At 45.7% G+C, this 14,559-nt stretch overlaps 1 protein-coding gene across 1 annotated transcript in view; it reads left to right on the top strand.

Moving 5' to 3' along the window:
- The window catches only part of SLC9A1 (solute carrier family 9 member A1), a 72,984-nt gene that overhangs the window by 51,271 nt on the left and 7,154 nt on the right, over positions 1 to 14,559 (top strand). The window contains exons 3-9 of the mRNA XM_083455048.1: positions 3,477 to 3,727; positions 6,025 to 6,242; positions 7,122 to 7,324; positions 7,577 to 7,666; positions 11,317 to 11,387; positions 11,772 to 11,945; positions 12,990 to 13,104. Of these exons, the coding sequence (XP_083311174.1) occupies positions 3,477 to 3,727; positions 6,025 to 6,242; positions 7,122 to 7,324; positions 7,577 to 7,666; positions 11,317 to 11,387; positions 11,772 to 11,945; positions 12,990 to 13,104 (1,122 nt within the window). The remainder of the gene's footprint in view (positions 1 to 3,476; positions 3,728 to 6,024; positions 6,243 to 7,121; positions 7,325 to 7,576; positions 7,667 to 11,316; positions 11,388 to 11,771; positions 11,946 to 12,989; positions 13,105 to 14,559) is intronic.

The raw sequence follows: 14,559 nt of genomic DNA, 5'->3' as shown, positions 1-14,559 counted from the left end.
CCCTGGTAGCCTCTCACTTTGCCTCAGATGGTGAGGCATCCCTAAGATGGTCCTCTGCTGAAGGTCTTGCTACCCATAGAGACAGATGGTCCTTCAGGAATCCCGATCCTAAGGGCCTTAAAGGTCAACACCAGCTCTTTGAATGCCTCACTTCATGGGATACAGTGCGCCGTTCTGGTCATCTCACCTTAAAAAAAGGATGTCTTAGAGTTGGGAAAGGTTCAGGAAAGGGCAACCGAAATGATAAAGGGGAAAGGTTGCAGCATTTGGGACTTTTTAGTTTGGAGAAAAGGCAGGAAAGAAGTGAAATGATAGAAGTTCGTGAATTTGTGCATGGCATAGAGAAAGTGGATAGAGGAAGGTTTGTGGTGTGGTGGTTAAGAGCGGTGGACTTGTAATCTGGTGAACCGGGTTCGCGTCTCCGCTCCTCCACATGCAGCTGCTGGGTGACCTTGGGCCAGTCACACTTCTCTGAAGTCTCTCAGCCCCACTCACCTCACAGAGTGTTTGTTGTGGGGGAGGAAGGGAAAGGAGAATGTTAGCCGCTTTGAGACTCCTTCGGGTAGTGATAAAGCGGGATATCAAATCCAAACTCCTCCTCCTCCTCTTCTTCTTCTTCTTCTTCTTCTTCTTCTTCTTCTTCTTCTTCTTCTTTCTCCATTGTCTGCAACACTAGAGTTTGTGATCTTGTTTTCCCCTTTGCACATGCCTTTCCAGAACACAGGGCATGGCGAGAAAGAGGATGCAATGTTCCAAACCGGAGAGATCTCTCCAAGACATTGGACGCTGAGCAACCTTTGGACCATTGCTTTAATGGGCCAAGGCAGGGAGTGCCATGCTACGAGGCCTTGCCCTTTTTGTTTGCTTCTCCTAGGAACATAGGAAGCTGCCTTATACATTGACTGGCACTTGCTCTCCGGGGACCCACACGTCCCTCCACCCCATCACCTTTGGTTGAGTTCACTGGTGAACTTGGTTCTGAATCTGACCTAAGAAGGGTGGGATTTTCCCTTCCATCCTGGTAGGGCAAAGCTCATTTGCCCAGGGGAGCTGAATCTATAAATTGGCTCTAATAAGCCTCCCCTCCGGACTGTTTTTTTTAAATGCCATCCCTGAATAAGCAGTAGAATCTTGGGAAGGGAGAAGCTATAAAAAACACCATATGTAATGGAAATGGAGAGCAAGAGGAGCAACGTTAAAGCAGCAGGAGAGTTTTAGCCAAGTTTATACAGCAGGAATGTGGAACCTGCGGCCTTCCAGATGTTGTAGGACTGACTCCAACTCCCATCAGCCCCAGCTGCCATGGCCAGTGGCTAGGGATGCTGGGGGTTGGAGTCCACAAATTTCTGAAGTGCCACAGATATCCCATCCGTTTTACACAAGCCAATTCACACATCACAGTAAACCATAGTTTACTGTGTGTTTACTATTGTGAATTCAATGAACTTGGCTTTTTTGTTCCTCCCTGCTGACACTGGGGAGAAACAAACCACAGTTCCTAGCTTTGCCCTGCATCCAAGCCAGGGAACCTGGATTGTTTTGCTCTCAACAACAACTCCTGATCAGTGAGCCAAAAACAAAGATTGTCTACAGATTGTGTCTTTTGGGGAACAAATTGAACCATGGCCCCTGGTTCAGATGTAATGCTAAAGTAGGACTCATGGTTTAGTTTCCTCCTAATGTGTGTTGGGGGGAATGGAGGGGAACAAGATGGGACCAGTTTGCTTGCACACAGTAAACCATGGTTTATAGTTTGCCACAATGTGCGAATGAGGTCTTTTAGACCTATGTTGTAGCTCATGCTCATCTTAGACGTCTCAACAAAGGAAAGTGGTGGTGTTTTTCTAATGATGGTCTTTTGTAACTCTTCTAGAGCTCTGTAACAGTAAGGGAGGCTGAAGAAGGACAGAGTTAATAGGCAGTCTTTGAAAAAAGCTCTGTGCTGGTCAAGGTTGAAATTCCAAGAAAATTGTACAGTGGAGTTTTGGTATTTTGACACTGATGGACCAGGCTTTGGATTTCACTTCCCACTTCGAAAAAGCATTTGACAATGGAGACTGTACTGAATGTGCTTCAGCAAGGAATAAATAGCTAAATATTAAAACAGGATCTAAAAATTAAAATGTCAAAAAGTTAGGATAGCACTCTTGCTCCTGGCCAATTGTTTTTAGAGAGAGAACACTAGACTGGCGCAGACTAGTATGTGTTTAGATATATTTACTGTTTTCATCAGCATCCATCAGTATTATTGCTATTGCTGACTCTTAAGTTAGAAAGAAATATTCAGTTTTTTTGAATGAATCATTTACAAGTCAAAACAGCCCCTCTTAGAAATTAAGTATCATCATTCCCTTCAAAGGGTTGGTCATTAAGCCAAGAACGAGCCTGCACATTTTCCATCTTTTCAATTTCTGTTGCAGACTGGCTTTGACACTCGAATCCTATTCTCATTAAGCCACAGTTCCCTGCTACATCTGAAACAAGGAACTGTGGTTTAATGTCAGTTTACCCATGATCTGAGTCTAGCTGAAGATCCTGAATAGTAAACGGACATAACAAAGGATAAGGATCAGAGCCCTGAAACCAACACATGGGAGACATGTGAACCCAATATTCATCACTCAGTTCCTGAACAATGGTTTAGGAAACCAGGCTCATTGCATGCAAAAAAAAATGTTTTAAAAAGCCCTAGGGGTGACACTGAAGGTGTAGGGCAGTGGTGAGGAATTTTTGGCCCTCCAGATTTTCTCAACTCATAACTCTCATTACACCTGGCTGTTGAGTGTGTTTGCTGGGTCCTGTGGGAATTCTTCATCATCTGGGGAGCCAAAGGTTCCCCATTCCTGGTATAGAGGTCAGAGAGAGAGAAAGGAACACAGATTCCTACTAACGGCATACAGTGGTGCCCCACAAGACGAATGCCTCGGAAGACGAAAAACTCGCAAGACGAAAGAGTTTTCCGTTTTCTGAGTTACTTTGCAAGACGGATTTCCCTATGGGCTTGCTTCACAAGACGAAACGTCTTGCGCCTTTTTTTAAAAACCGCCAATGCATTCCTATGGGAAACCGTCAATACACATTGGTGCTTCGCAAGACGAAGAAACTCGTAGAACGAAAAAACTCGCAGAACGAATTAATTTCGTCTTGCGGGGCACCACTGTATTAACCAACTCACTGGTGAAAGCAGAGCAAAATGGCAGCTCTTTTCCAACTAGAGGAGGGCTGCTTAGTTGTCTGCATTAGCCTTGATAACTCTTAAGGCAGCAATTAGGAACGAGGTTTGTATCCAGCAGGATGAGCTCTTGTCTATTTTTAATGCTCCCTTTTGATCCATTTCTCGAAACCTCCCCACTTGCCTTGTGGGATACTAATTTCTCGTCTCTCTCATGTTGGCACACCCGTGGCCAACCTCTGATCAGCGCTCCCGTGAGCTTACATTGCTTATCCCTCCCTCCCTCCCACTTTTGTCGTTCCAGGTTCTCTACCACCTTTTTGAAGAGTTTGCTACGTTCGACAAAGTCACCTTTACCAATATCATCCTGGGTTTCCTCAGCTTCTTTGTGGTGTCTCTGGGGGGCGTCTTTGTCGGGGTTGTCTATGGCATCATCGGAGCCTTCACCTCCCGCTTCACTTCCCATATCCGTGTCATCGAGCCCCTCTTCGTCTTTCTTTACAGCTACATGGCGTACCTGTCCGCAGAACTGTTCCATCTCTCGGGCATCATGGCGTAAGTCTGGCGGTGGGGGGGGGGGGGGGCTTGGATGCCACATTTGAGTTGGAATGTAGGAAGCGGCCTTAGATGGAGACAGACCTATGGAGGCTCAGGATTTTCTAAAGGGGTGTATCCCTTGTGACCTAACTTGATTGTCTTTATTAATTTCAGGCTAACAATCTATACAATCCTTATATGCAGGCCTTTGGTGCATAATAACGATGTGGTGGGCAGAAACAAAAATTCAACCAAGTTGTAAAACCCAGAACGAAACAGCAGCCGCTAGCTCAAAAACAAATCTTGTGCTAAATGTTACATGTGAATGCAGCCACTAGGATAGCATGCATCTGTATGTGAAGACCTACATATGAGTCACTGTGGATCGGGAATTCTAAAACAAAATTCTCAAGTTAGTTAGCAGAGCTGGACAAAGACCTGCAACCATAGGCGCCAGCTCTAAGGGGCCTAGACCTCTTCGGGCCTCCCCAAATTGACCATGCTGAGCCACTCCAGCCTCCTTTTCTGCTGTGTGAGAGCACAGATAAGCTGCCCAATCTTTCATCTCTCCCAGGGCACCCTCTCTCTTCCCCTCCCCTCCCCTCCCCTCCAGCACCCTTGTCCTGGACCCAGTGCCCCACAAGCCCCCCGCCACCTGTTGGCATCTGGGTGGGGATAGGAGGGGGAAGTGTTCAGGCTGGGCCTACCATTATGCCCCAGTGAGCCCCCCAGTGTACAAGTTCTCCTGGCAACATTTCAGCAGTGGGTGGGGGCCCCGTATTTTATTCAACTTGGTGCAAGTTTACTTTCTATTGTTTTATTGTTGGGGGTGAGAAACCCTTGCAGGTCTGCTTCAAATTACCCAGCTCTCCACCTGATCTCCCTTTTGCATGCGCACACACGCACACACACACCAGTGTACAAGTCTTTTTCTACAAAGGCACTGTCTCCATGTATGAAGCCTGCACTGTATGAAAGCTCTCCCAATTGGTCCAGCAAAATACATGGTCTCTTCCTGTTTTGTAACCCTGTTTTCTTAGAGGCTGACATAGCAACAGCTCCCCACCAAGCTCAACAAGTGAGTCATCGTCGGGCTGGATTGCATCAGCCAGAAAAGGAACAGTGGCCCCCACTTGCATAGTTTGAAACCAGCAGGCAAAGGAGAAGCAATAGAGATAGCTCAGTTGGTAGAGCACGAGGCTCTTAATTTCAGGATTGTGGGTTCGAGCCCCATGTTGCGCAAAAGATTCCTTCATGTCTGAAGTTGGAGTAGTGTCTCTTCCAACTCTATGATTATGTGAATCCAATCTGGGCAGAAGGACATGGGAGCACTGCAGAGGGAGTTAGGGCCCCCCAACCCCGATTTTCAGCTGTCAATACTTGAATACATGGCCCTGTTGCTTTACTGCAGCCTTCTTCAACCTTCGGCCCTCCCTCTTAACACCCTTATAACGAACTACCATATTTTTCGCTCTATAAGACGCACCAGACCACAAGATGCACCTAGTTTTTGGAGGAGGAAAACAAGAAAAAAAATATTCTGAATCTCAGAAGCCAGAACAGCAAAAGGGATCGCTACACAGTGAAAGCAGCAATCCCTCTTGCTGTTCTGGATTCTGGGATAGCTGCGCAGCCTGCATTCGCTCCATAAGATGCACACACATTTCCCCTTACTTTTTAGGAGGGAAAAAGTGAGTCTTATAGAGCAAAAAATACGGTACACTTCCCTTCATTCTTTGGGGGAAGCCATAACTTTTTACAACTGGCGTGATGCTGCTTGAAATGCCACTGGAGCCCAAGTGATGTATTGGTGTGCATGAGCCTGTCCACAGACATTCCTGTTTCTTTGGGCAGGGAATGAAGTCTGACTGTTGCTCCACTCAGCTCACACTGACTGGCAGCAGCTTTCAAGGGTTTCGAATGGGAGATGCCAGGGATTGAACCTTTGCATGCAAAGCAGATGCTGTACCCACTGAGATGCACTCTTTCCACTATAAGCTGGAAGGAGCTATCTTTACGCTGGGATCTAGCCCCCCCAAGTGTCTTTTCTGACACTTATGTAAAGGTCTCTCCTGCCCCTAAGCTTTTTAACTGGGTATGTCACAGATGGAATCTGGGACTTCCGTGCAGACAAAACATGTGATCTACTACAGGGTTTTGGCCCATTCCTTAATCTCTTAGGCCCAGTCGAAATTGGCTGTTGTGGACTGTATAGAGTCTGCAAAGGTAACAAGGCCTCCCTGATTCTTGAGAAGAAATGAACGAATCCTGCCTGCTCTGTGGCTTTCCATAGCATACTTCTTCCTCCCTTGCAGGCTCATTGCTGCCGGAGTGGTCATGCGCCCTTACGTGGAAGCCAACATCTCCCATAAGTCCCACACCACCATCAAGTACTTCCTGAAGATGTGGAGCAGCGTCAGCGAAACCCTCATCTTCATTTTCCTCGGTGTGTCCACTGTGGCCGGGAAGCATCACTGGAACTGGACCTTCGTCATCTGCACCCTGCTTTTCTGCTTGATCGCTAGGGTTTTAGGTGAGGCTGTGGGAGGAAAAGTTGCAAGAGTGGTGGGAGATGTGGGGGTGGCCTCTGCCCACAGCTTGTGCTGCCGAAGGCGGGCCTCAAATCTCAGGTGTGTAAGGCCTGAAAAGGGCCAGAGCAGCAGGCTTAACAGGAAAAGGATCCCCCCAAACAAGCCCAAGGCATCTGAATGCTTTTCTTGTGCCGAGAGCTTCATGTATTCCACGTTTGCACATTATGGCCGCATTTTGGACATCATGAGAAACCATCATTTATCAAGATGGGAACGAGTCTAATCTTCCTCACATTCCCCACCTTTTGATTTCAGTCGGCTGCAGCTTAGCATTAGCACTTGAATCCTGAACTTGTGCTTTTTTGAAGTTGGCTTGTTTCAAGTTAGTTAAGAATAGTTAAGATTAACAACGGTTTGTAAGGTTCAGAAAACATCACAGAAGGTGGCTAACAACAACAACAACAACAACAACAACAACAAACAACAAGTGAAATTTTCAAACTCTTCCTTGCAGGAGGTGAAGGGGGGGGGGGAGTTGCGTGAGCCCAGGAGGAGGCTAGGTTCATCGCTGTCTCAAAAAACGTGGTTCATAGTGATTTCCAGATGTATTGGCTGAGCCTCTCTCTTTCTCTCTGCTTTTAAAGACTGCATTTCAAACCTCATTGGAGCCACATCTGTGTGTGTTTGGTGACTTCCTCATTCAAATTTGGTAGCATGCACCGCGTAGGGCTAGTGTCAAATACCACCCAAATTATACAAATTTGACATAATTTTTAGCTACGTGGCAGAATTCTTTGCCTTCCCATCTGTAGCGACAATATACGGACCCTGAACTTTACTTTCCCCTTAACTGTTACCATTCCTTTTTATCATTTCCTCAGGTGTCCTGGGGCTGACATGGTTCATTAACAAATTCCGCATTGTGAAGTTGACTCCAAAGGATCAGTTCATCATTGCCTACGGTGGCCTACGAGGTGCCATTGCCTTCTCCTTGGGTTACCTCCTCAGATACGATCACTTCCCAATGAGAGACATGTTCCTCACTGCCATCATTACGGTCATCTTCTTCACAGTGTTTGTGCAGGTAGGCCTGTAGAAGCCCTCTGTTTCCCAGGCCTGGGGGCATCATGGCAGCAATGAGGTCATGCAACAAATGGAGGTGGTAGACCAGACTGTACTTAAGGAGACCATTTTTAATGGTCCCCCAAGAAAGGGGGCGGGAACTAGTGGGATATGGGGGAGTAAAGTGGAGTAAAAGCTAAATTAATCCAACCAAACACAGTCTAGAGTCCGTCTTTAAGGCGTGCTGAATTCAACCAGGCTTATGTCTCCACAGGGAATGACCATCCGCCCTTTGGTAGATCTCTTGGCTGTGAAAAAAAAGCAGGAGACTAAGAGGTCCATCAATGAGGAAATTCATACTCAGGTAATAGTTCTGTTTTACTTTGTGCTGAGTGATATCTCTCTCTCTCTCTCTCTCTCTCTCTGTGTGTGTGTGTGTGTGTGTGTGTGTGAGAGAGAGAGAGAGAGAGAGAGAGAAAGAACCTCTGTTTAGCTGCCTTAATACTAGAGTTTGCATTGAAAAGCAAACTGGCCTAATTCACCTGTCACAGACTTTAACATGGAAATCGTAACAGAGCTATCAACCACATTATACACTTCTCTACATTTTGTCATGCTGTTAACACACACAAAAAGCATATTTTATGGGAGGAAAGGAACCCCCCCCCAATGCTTATTTTAGAGGAAGAATGTGTACAAAATGTATACAATTTAAATGTGATGGTATGTGTGGTTTTTTTGTGTTTTGTTTGCAAAAAGTGGGATGAAATAACATGAATCGGTAATAGGCTGATTGTCTAGCCATACTTACTACTCTTCTAGTTCATATCGGGTTCCAAGTTACACTTTACAAAGTACAAAATAACATTTAACTTAAGAACACACACACAAAAAGATTTATTGGAGGCTGAACTATGTCACCTAAAATCATCCAGTATTCCTTGTCTCAAAGATTTCCCATAACTTAATTCAACAAAGCACTGGTTGGTATAGCTTGCTGGTGCCACCTAGCAGCTGATCAAGGCACTGCATGTATACCCGTGTCCTCAAATTCAGTTATTTCCTGCTAATGGGTCAGAACCACGTGGGTCACACCTAAGATGGATCTCCCCAGTGACAGGGGGGAAAGGTGGCAGTACCAATTCTAAACCACTCACACCCCAAAAGAACAAAATTTGCTAGATCCTGAGGAAAAGCTATAGTTTATTTGCAAAAGCATTCCAGTGGTCTAGTTGTGCCTAGTGGGTTTTGAATATGGCAGTTTCTTGTCAAAGATGGTTTGCCTCTTGTTTCTAGAATAACAAGTTCCTTTGACTCCAGGGAAAAGGATCTCCACATACGTACCAGAGTTAAGAAATAGCAATTCAGGGCCAGAGTTTTTCTACCTGAGGTGAAATAGCAACTGGTGCCCCACGCCAAGCACCAAGGCCTGTCAAGTTATTCAGCACCTGAATATGAAAGTCCAGCAAGCACCTCTCCTCTCCCTGGTAGCAAAAGTGCAAAATAACAAACCTTTGCTGCCCTTTGAAAATCAGCTTCCCAGTGAGACTGCCTCACTCTGTCTAATCGTAGGATCAGCCCATCTGATAAAGTTGTCATACTCAAAATCCGTTAGATATACCAACAGAAAGTGGGAAGGCTTTTGCAGATAAACTGTAACTTTTCCACACTAGTAGCTTTTTAAAAAAGTTGTAGAAGAAGAATGTGGTGGCGGCAACTGGGGGGCGGGGTGAGAATATGTCTGCATAACAATTTTTAAAATACTAGATCTTTACAGTCATAGCTCCCTTCTCTCCCACACCCGTAATTCTGGAAACTAACTGTAACTTGCGTTCAAGAATTTTGACAGGCCTCTAACTACCATCCTGCACATGTAACCCCTATTGCCGTCAGGCAAGCGCCTTCACTGTTCTCTTTTTGGACCCTGCTAAGAGCATTTTTGTTTAGACGAGTCTAATCAGATACGTGGAATGTCAATGTCTGCTTTAATGTGTTTTTAGTTTATTGCTGGTTTTATTTTGTTAATTCTTTAAATTGTTGCTTTTAACTGTTTTTACTGACAGTGTTATTGTTTTGTACCCTTGGTAAAAAAATTAAAGAAGCTCAAAGCAGTTTCCAATGAAGCAGCACATACATTTTATGAAACAAAATGAAATAAATAAATACCGTATTTTTCGCACCATAACACTCACTTTTTTCCTCCTAGAAAGTAAGGGGAAATGTCTGTGCGTGTTATGGAGCGAATGCCTACGGATGGTGGGGGGATCTGCTGCAGTCGTGAGCAGAGGATCCATGGTTCCCCTTCCTTCCCTCCTCCGTGGCTCGCTTTGAAACAGCAAAGCGGGAGAAGAGCCGCTGAGTGGGGAAGAGAGAGGGACAGAGAGCCTGCTTGCTTTAAAGGAGCAAAGCGGAGAGGAGAGGTGCCGCTTACACGAGTCCGGAGCTGTTTTTTTCAGCGAGCCGGGGAGGAGGGAGAGAACAGCTCGCTAAATAGCAGCAAAGTTTTTCACAATCAGGCTCTCTGTCCCTTCTCCTCCCCACTTAGCTGGCTAAATAGTAGCAAAGTTTTTCAGCGAGCCGGGAGGAGGGAGAGAAGCAGAGCCTTTAAAGGAGCAAAGCGGGAGAGGAGAGGAGCCTTCTCCTCTTATACCCCTCTTCTGCATTATTAACAGCATCCTTCTCCACCCACCCCACGTGTGTTCCTTGTCCCTTGAGTGCTTTTCCTTCCCTCCCCACTTAAAACGTGGTTACAAAGCATGTCCATGGCTACAGCTTGCACCAAAAAAATCACGCACTCACTGTTGCCTGGGGCCACAGTGGTGGAAAAACGTGGTTACAAAGCATGGATCCACATGGATCCTCAGGATTTTTGCATTGGGCTACCCCAACCTCACCGTCAGATCACATGTCTGTGGCCACAGCATGAATCACAAAAATCATGCATCCACTGTTTCGTTTAGAATATTTTTTTTCTTGTTTTCCTCCTCTAAAAACTATGTGTGTGTTATGTTCGGATGCGTGTTATCGTGCGAAAAATACGGTACAACTCCCAGATCCTTTGGGGGAAGGGCCAACAGTTAAACCAGTATGTCCGAAGCATAAATACTAGAAAAACCCCAAGAGAAGAAAGAGAGGAACATGTATTTTAAATATGGAACCTAGTTTTGATTTGATTTAGGTTGGGATTAATGAGTCCCAGCCTGAAAAGGCCGAGGGATGATACTCTAATGCAGGCATAGGCAAACTTAGCCCTCCAGATGTTTTGGGACTACAACTCCCATTATCCCTAGCTGACAGTAGCTGACAGGCCCAGGGATGATGGGAGTTGTAGTCCCAAAACATCTGGAGGGCCGAGTTTGCCTATGCCTGCTCTAATGGCATGCTGTGTAGCATTGGTTCTCTCTCTCTCTCTCTCTCTCTCTCTCTCTCTCTCTCTGTGTGTGTGTGTGTGTGTGTGTCTCATACACACCCCAGTTCAATTGCTAAAGAACATTCCTGCACAGTCAGTAAGTTGTATTTTAGCCTTGCTGCAATTCCCTTTTCCATAGTTATAGTGCAATATCTGGCCTTTATTATACAGATGCGAAGTTCGCATCCACCCCACCTTTTTAACCAGTTAAATGTGTGCTGCAGCACAGGAAAGGAAGCACATACATCTTTCCAGGGTTTGTTTAACTTCACCAGCCGGTGAAAGAGAAATCCTATGCTAGAGCTGCACTGGAACGGGGTGAGAGCAGACCATGATATTCTCTCCTCCAAAACGTTTAATGAGCTGCATCCCTCATCGCTCCCCGTGTCATGCTAAAACAATACCCATGAGCTCTGTGTGTGCTGCCACTACAGTCACATTTGTCCTAGGTGCAAAATACTGCAGATGAAAGGGATGGAGCGTGGAGGGGGGTTGGCAAGGAGAGATCACATCAACACCAGGTTGTGCTTCTATTGCAGAGATCAGGTGTGCCTTGTAGATGAGGCAAAATCCATACTTTTTCTTTTCCTCTCTCCTTCAAATAGTTCTTGGATCATCTTTTGACTGGGATTGAGGACATTTGTGGCCACTATGGCCATCACCACTGGAAGGACAAGTAAGTGCTACTGAGCTAGGGGAGAAAATAATAAGTTGCTTACAATTATTATTGTCTACTATTGTAACTGGATTTTTGTAATAATCATGTTTGGGAATTCTTTTGTTTCGGGTTTCTAAGATGCCACATTAACATGGGGGGGGGGCTTAATCTCAAGGACTCTGGGCAAGTTACATGGTGCTATTTTTTATGAGCTAAACCCCAGACTGGCTAAGCTGTGCCACCACACCACACACCCCATGTCGTTTGACTCGAACACCCATCGCCCCCAATCAACATGACCAGTTGCCAGGAAATGATAGGAGCTGCTGTCCAGAATCTTCAGGGTGGGCGATGCTTATTGTAGCTTTACATTGTTGTTGTCTTTCTCATCCCCTTGCAAAGGCTGAATCGCTTCAACAAGAAATACGTGAAGAAGTGCCTAATTGCTGGGGAGAGGTCGAAGGAGCCCCAGCTGATTGCCTTCTATCACAAGATGGAGATGAAGCAAGCCATTGAGCTGGTGGAGAGCGGGGGAATGGGCAAGATCCCCTCTGCCGTCTCCACTGTCTCCATGCAGTAAGTATCATGGAGAGCAAGGGAGGTGGGGCTGTTTTATTCATTAAAGGGGGAAAGGCTTACTCTGATTGGAGGAAACACAGTGCTTTTGAGTGCTCAAACCACTTAACATATACAGTCATACCTTGGAAGTCAAATGGAATCTGTTCCGGAAGTCTGTTTGACATCCAAAATGTTCAGAAACCAAGGTGAGGCTTCTGATTGGCTGCAGGCAGCTCCTGCAGCCAATCGGAAGCCACAGAAGCTGCATCCAATGTTCGGGTTCCAAAGAATGTTTGCAAACTGGAACACTCACTTCTGGGTTTGCGGCGTTCAGGAGCCAAAACATTAAACTTGCAAGGCATTCAACTTCCGAGGTATGACTGTACTACTTTGCTATAATTTTTTTTTAAAACCCGCTGTAAAAAAACCTGGCATTACTGGCCTATACACTCATTCTGTTAGCGTAAGGATTTCTGCTTGCACAACAAAACTTTCCCCACCTCATAGGAAGCTGCCTTATACTGAGTCAGATCATTGGCCCATCCTGCTCAATATTGTCTACACTGACTGGCAGCATAGAATCATAGAATCATAGAATCATAGAGTTGGAAGAGACCACAAGGGCCATCGAGTCCAACCCCCTGCCAAGCAGGAAACACCATCAGAGCACTCCTGACATATGGTTGTCAAGCCTCTGCTTAAAGACCTCCAAAGAAGGAGACTCCACCACACTCTTCAGGGTTTCAGGCAGGGTTCTCTCCCAGTCCTATCTTCTGCATGGACCCCCTGCATGCAAAGCATGTGTTCTAATTCTATAAGCTTTATAGCAGGCACCCCCACCCTTCATCCCTCCAGATATTTTGGACTACAATTCCCAGCATCCCTGACCACTGGTCCTGTTAGCCAGGGGTCATGGGAGTTGTAGGCCAAAACATCTGGAGGGCCGCAGGTTGCGGATGCCTGCTTTATAGTGATGAATAAGTGCAATTAGTAATAGAGCATTTTGATTTTCTCTTGTAGGTCAAACCTTTGAAGCTTTTTAACCTTCTCTTAATCTTTCAGAAATATCAATCCGAAAACTTTGCCTGTGGAACGCATCCTGCCAGCTCTGTCAAAGGACAAAGAGGAGGAAATCCGAAAGATCTTGCGCACCAACTTGCAAAAAACCAGACAGAGGGTAAGAAAGAGGACCCCGTTAGCATCTTTGGTCTGGAAAACTGTGGTAGGTTAGAGCTATTTCCAGTGCACCTTCTTTCAGGGGCCCCCACCTCACCATCCCTCCGATTCTCGCAGTCCATCAAAAATATATACGGGCTGGACCTGCATTTACAGCCAGCTGGCAACCCAAGCAAACTGGTGAAGCAAACAAAGAATTGCTTTGTTACTTGGCCAGGTACATTGATGAATGTGATAAATCTGCCGCTTGGTTCAACAAATTGATGTAATAAACGAGGCCTCAGGCAATAAATGAACATCACTCTGAGGGTAGAAAGGCCTTCGTCTGGCTCAAAGGAAGGGGCAGCAAATTGACCAGTCTGCTAAAAGATGGGCAGTGATGGGACTGCAAGCTGAGGAGGGAACCTGTAGTCATCAGACAGATGAGCATGTGTGCCTGGAGCAATGATACACTTGACTGGGGGGAGCAGTAAGGCTTGCACAGCAGAAACAGATGCCATATGGGGCTCCTGATCTGTGCAGCAGAAATGAGTAGTGAGGAGGGGCCTCTTTGGGGGGACACCTGTTGCATCTTCCTGCGCACACCTATGCCCAACCTTATGATGGTAGACAAGGCATTGAGAAAGGGGGAAGTCTGAAGGAACAGCTGCTGCCACCTGTCTGCTAAGAGGGGCATTGCAAAGCCTTCAGCATGTTGGGGCTGCAAGAGAAGATAAATGTTCACTCTTGCAAGTGAGATGACAGCACCCCCAGATTTTGTGGGCAAAGATGATCCCAGATCACCGACATCTGAAACCTAGGGGATGAACCTAGTCAAACAAAACAATAGTGATTCAAACTGAGGAATTGTCAAAATCAAAGTTGGTGAACCCCTATGCGTTAGCGACAATGGCTAAACAAAAGATTATTTTCTCTGTGTAGTAAAAACAATCAGTAATTTGAATGAATGAAAGCAAAACAAAAATTTGTTCAGCCGTTTTATTTGTTTTTAGTTGCTTTGCATTGGTGTCATTGTCTTGCATTGAAGAGATGGGCTGGAGCTCTGTCTACAGTTTGCGAAAAAGTCACAAATTGGGGAAAGAGAGAAAGCTGTGAAACTGGTACAGTGGGAAAACTCTCTTTAGTTAAGATAATCATTAGGTTATTATGTTTGTCCACTTTTTCCCAGTTGCCTATAACACTGGGACCCTTTTGTCTAACCCCCTGCCTGAAATTCTTCAGGCTTGTTGGCTGAATATCTGCAGATTTTATACAGTTTGGATGGAAAACCCTAATGTTACAGCAAATCTAGCTGGGCTTTCCACTGCAATTGATTGGGAGACAGATAACATTTTTACTGAGCAAGTCATGGTCAAGGAGTTCGTTTCTCATAATCCCAGAGGAAGAGTGGCTTAGCTCAAAACTTGCTGGAATTTGGGCACCTCTGGTTAAAGTCGATAGCCTCTGTTTGAATCAC

The sequence above is a fragment of the Podarcis tiliguerta genome (assembly GCF_965153285.1).
Source record: "Podarcis tiliguerta genome assembly, chromosome: 8".
In the NCBI taxonomy this organism is placed as follows: domain Eukaryota; kingdom Metazoa; phylum Chordata; class Lepidosauria; order Squamata; family Lacertidae; genus Podarcis; species Podarcis tiliguerta.
The sequence above is the reverse complement of the archived record's forward strand: the minus strand, read 5'-3'. Positions and strand labels throughout refer to the sequence as shown.